Source organism: Eimeria tenella, genomic scaffold (assembly GCF_000499545.2).
Source record: "Eimeria tenella Houghton genomic scaffold, Eth_scaff151, whole genome shotgun sequence".
In the NCBI taxonomy this organism is placed as follows: Eukaryota; Apicomplexa; class Conoidasida; order Eucoccidiorida; family Eimeriidae; genus Eimeria; species Eimeria tenella.
The window spans coordinates 14,879-16,162 of NW_013541524.1; the positions used below are offsets into that span (position 1 = coordinate 14,879).

Consider the following 1,284-nt stretch of genomic DNA (forward strand, 5'->3'; position numbering starts at 1 on the left):
CTGTCGAGGGCTTGCTGCACTTGTCTCTCGGACTTGGCGTCGAGAGCCGAAGTGGCTTCGTCCAGCAGCAGCAGCAAAGGCTGCCGCAGCAAAGCCCGCGCCAGCGCCAGCCGCTGCTTCTGGCCCCCCGACAGCTGCGCGCCCCCGGCCCCGCAGCGCGTGCTGTAGCCCTGCGGCAGCTGCAGCACGAAGCTGCTTGCATGCGCTCGTGCTGCTGCTGCTTCCACTGCAGCAAACGGCTTCGCCTCCCTGCAACCCAGCCGGATGTTCTCCTCGATCTGCCCGCACACGCCCAAACCAGTCTCTATTGATCAACAAAATACACAAAATTCACCAAAATAACTCTTGATTATCCAAAAATAACCCATAATTATCCCAAAATAACTCAAAAATAACTCAAAAATGACTCAAAATAACCTAAAAGTAACCCAAAATGTGTCCGAGGAGGCAAACGCGGGGAAACGCGAGGAGAAACGGAACACAGCGAGCATCCCGGGAAAGAAAGCAACTCAAACGCAGCAAAGAAATGGGTCAAAAGAACCGAAAATAAATCAATTAAAAGGAGAAGTTAAATGAAATCAAATGAAATTAAAGGAAATGAAACAGCCAAGTAAAGCCCCAAAAGAAAGGGGGAAAAAGGCGCTGGAAAAGCCAAAAAAAACGAGAAAAAAGACACGGCCATCAGGTGTCTGTACACCCCACAGGCGCGGGAGCTGGGATCGACCCCACACCCCCCAGGTGTATGTACAGCCCACAGTGGTGGAAAAAAGCCGAGGCTCCTGCATCACAACTCCGATCTGGGATCGGTACCAACTAACGTTCAAAGTCCTTATGTCTCTGCAGCAGCCAACAAACGCAGCAGCAGCAAAACAGAACATTCCCCATCAGGCGTTCCTTCGGGGCCCCTTGGGGGCCCCTTTGGGGCCCCTTTGAGGCCCTTTTTGGAGCTTCCTCTGTACCCTTTTAGGGCCCCTTTGGGGCCCCTGTGGGTCCCCTTTGGGGCCCCTGTGGGACCCCTTTGGGGCTCCTTCAGGGCCCCTCTGGCACTTCCTGGGGGCCCCTTTGGGGCCCCTTTAGGCCCCCCTTTGTGACCCTTTAAGCCCCCTCTGGGTCCCCCTTTTGCGCCCCTTTATACCCCCTCACGCTTTGGGGCCCCCCTGTGTCCCTTAATGCCCCCCTGGCTTCCCCGTCTGAGTCCCCTCCGGGTCCCCTCTGGGTTCCCTCTGGGGCCCCTCTGGGGCCCCTCTGGGTCCCCTCTGGAGCCCCTCTGGGGCCCCTCTGGGG

General features: G+C 56.9%; 2 protein-coding genes across 2 annotated transcripts in view; one reads left to right on the plus strand and one right to left on the minus strand.

Moving 5' to 3' along the window:
* ETH_00016790 (uncharacterized protein) overlaps positions 1-168 on the plus strand; it is a gene marked incomplete at both ends in the record, with an annotated part of 2,633 nt that extends 2,465 nt beyond the window's left edge. Inside the window, one exon of the mRNA XM_013373543.1 lies at positions 1-168. Within this exon, the coding sequence (XP_013228997.1) occupies positions 1-168 (168 nt within the window).
* A 998-nt stretch (positions 169-1,166) lies between these two features.
* ETH_00016795 (uncharacterized protein) overlaps positions 1,167-1,284 on the minus strand; it is a gene marked incomplete at both ends in the record, with an annotated part of 1,210 nt that continues 1,092 nt past the window's right edge. The window contains one exon of the mRNA XM_013373544.1: positions 1,167-1,278. Within this exon, the coding sequence (XP_013228998.1) occupies positions 1,167-1,278 (112 nt within the window). The remainder of the gene's footprint in view (positions 1,279-1,284) is intronic.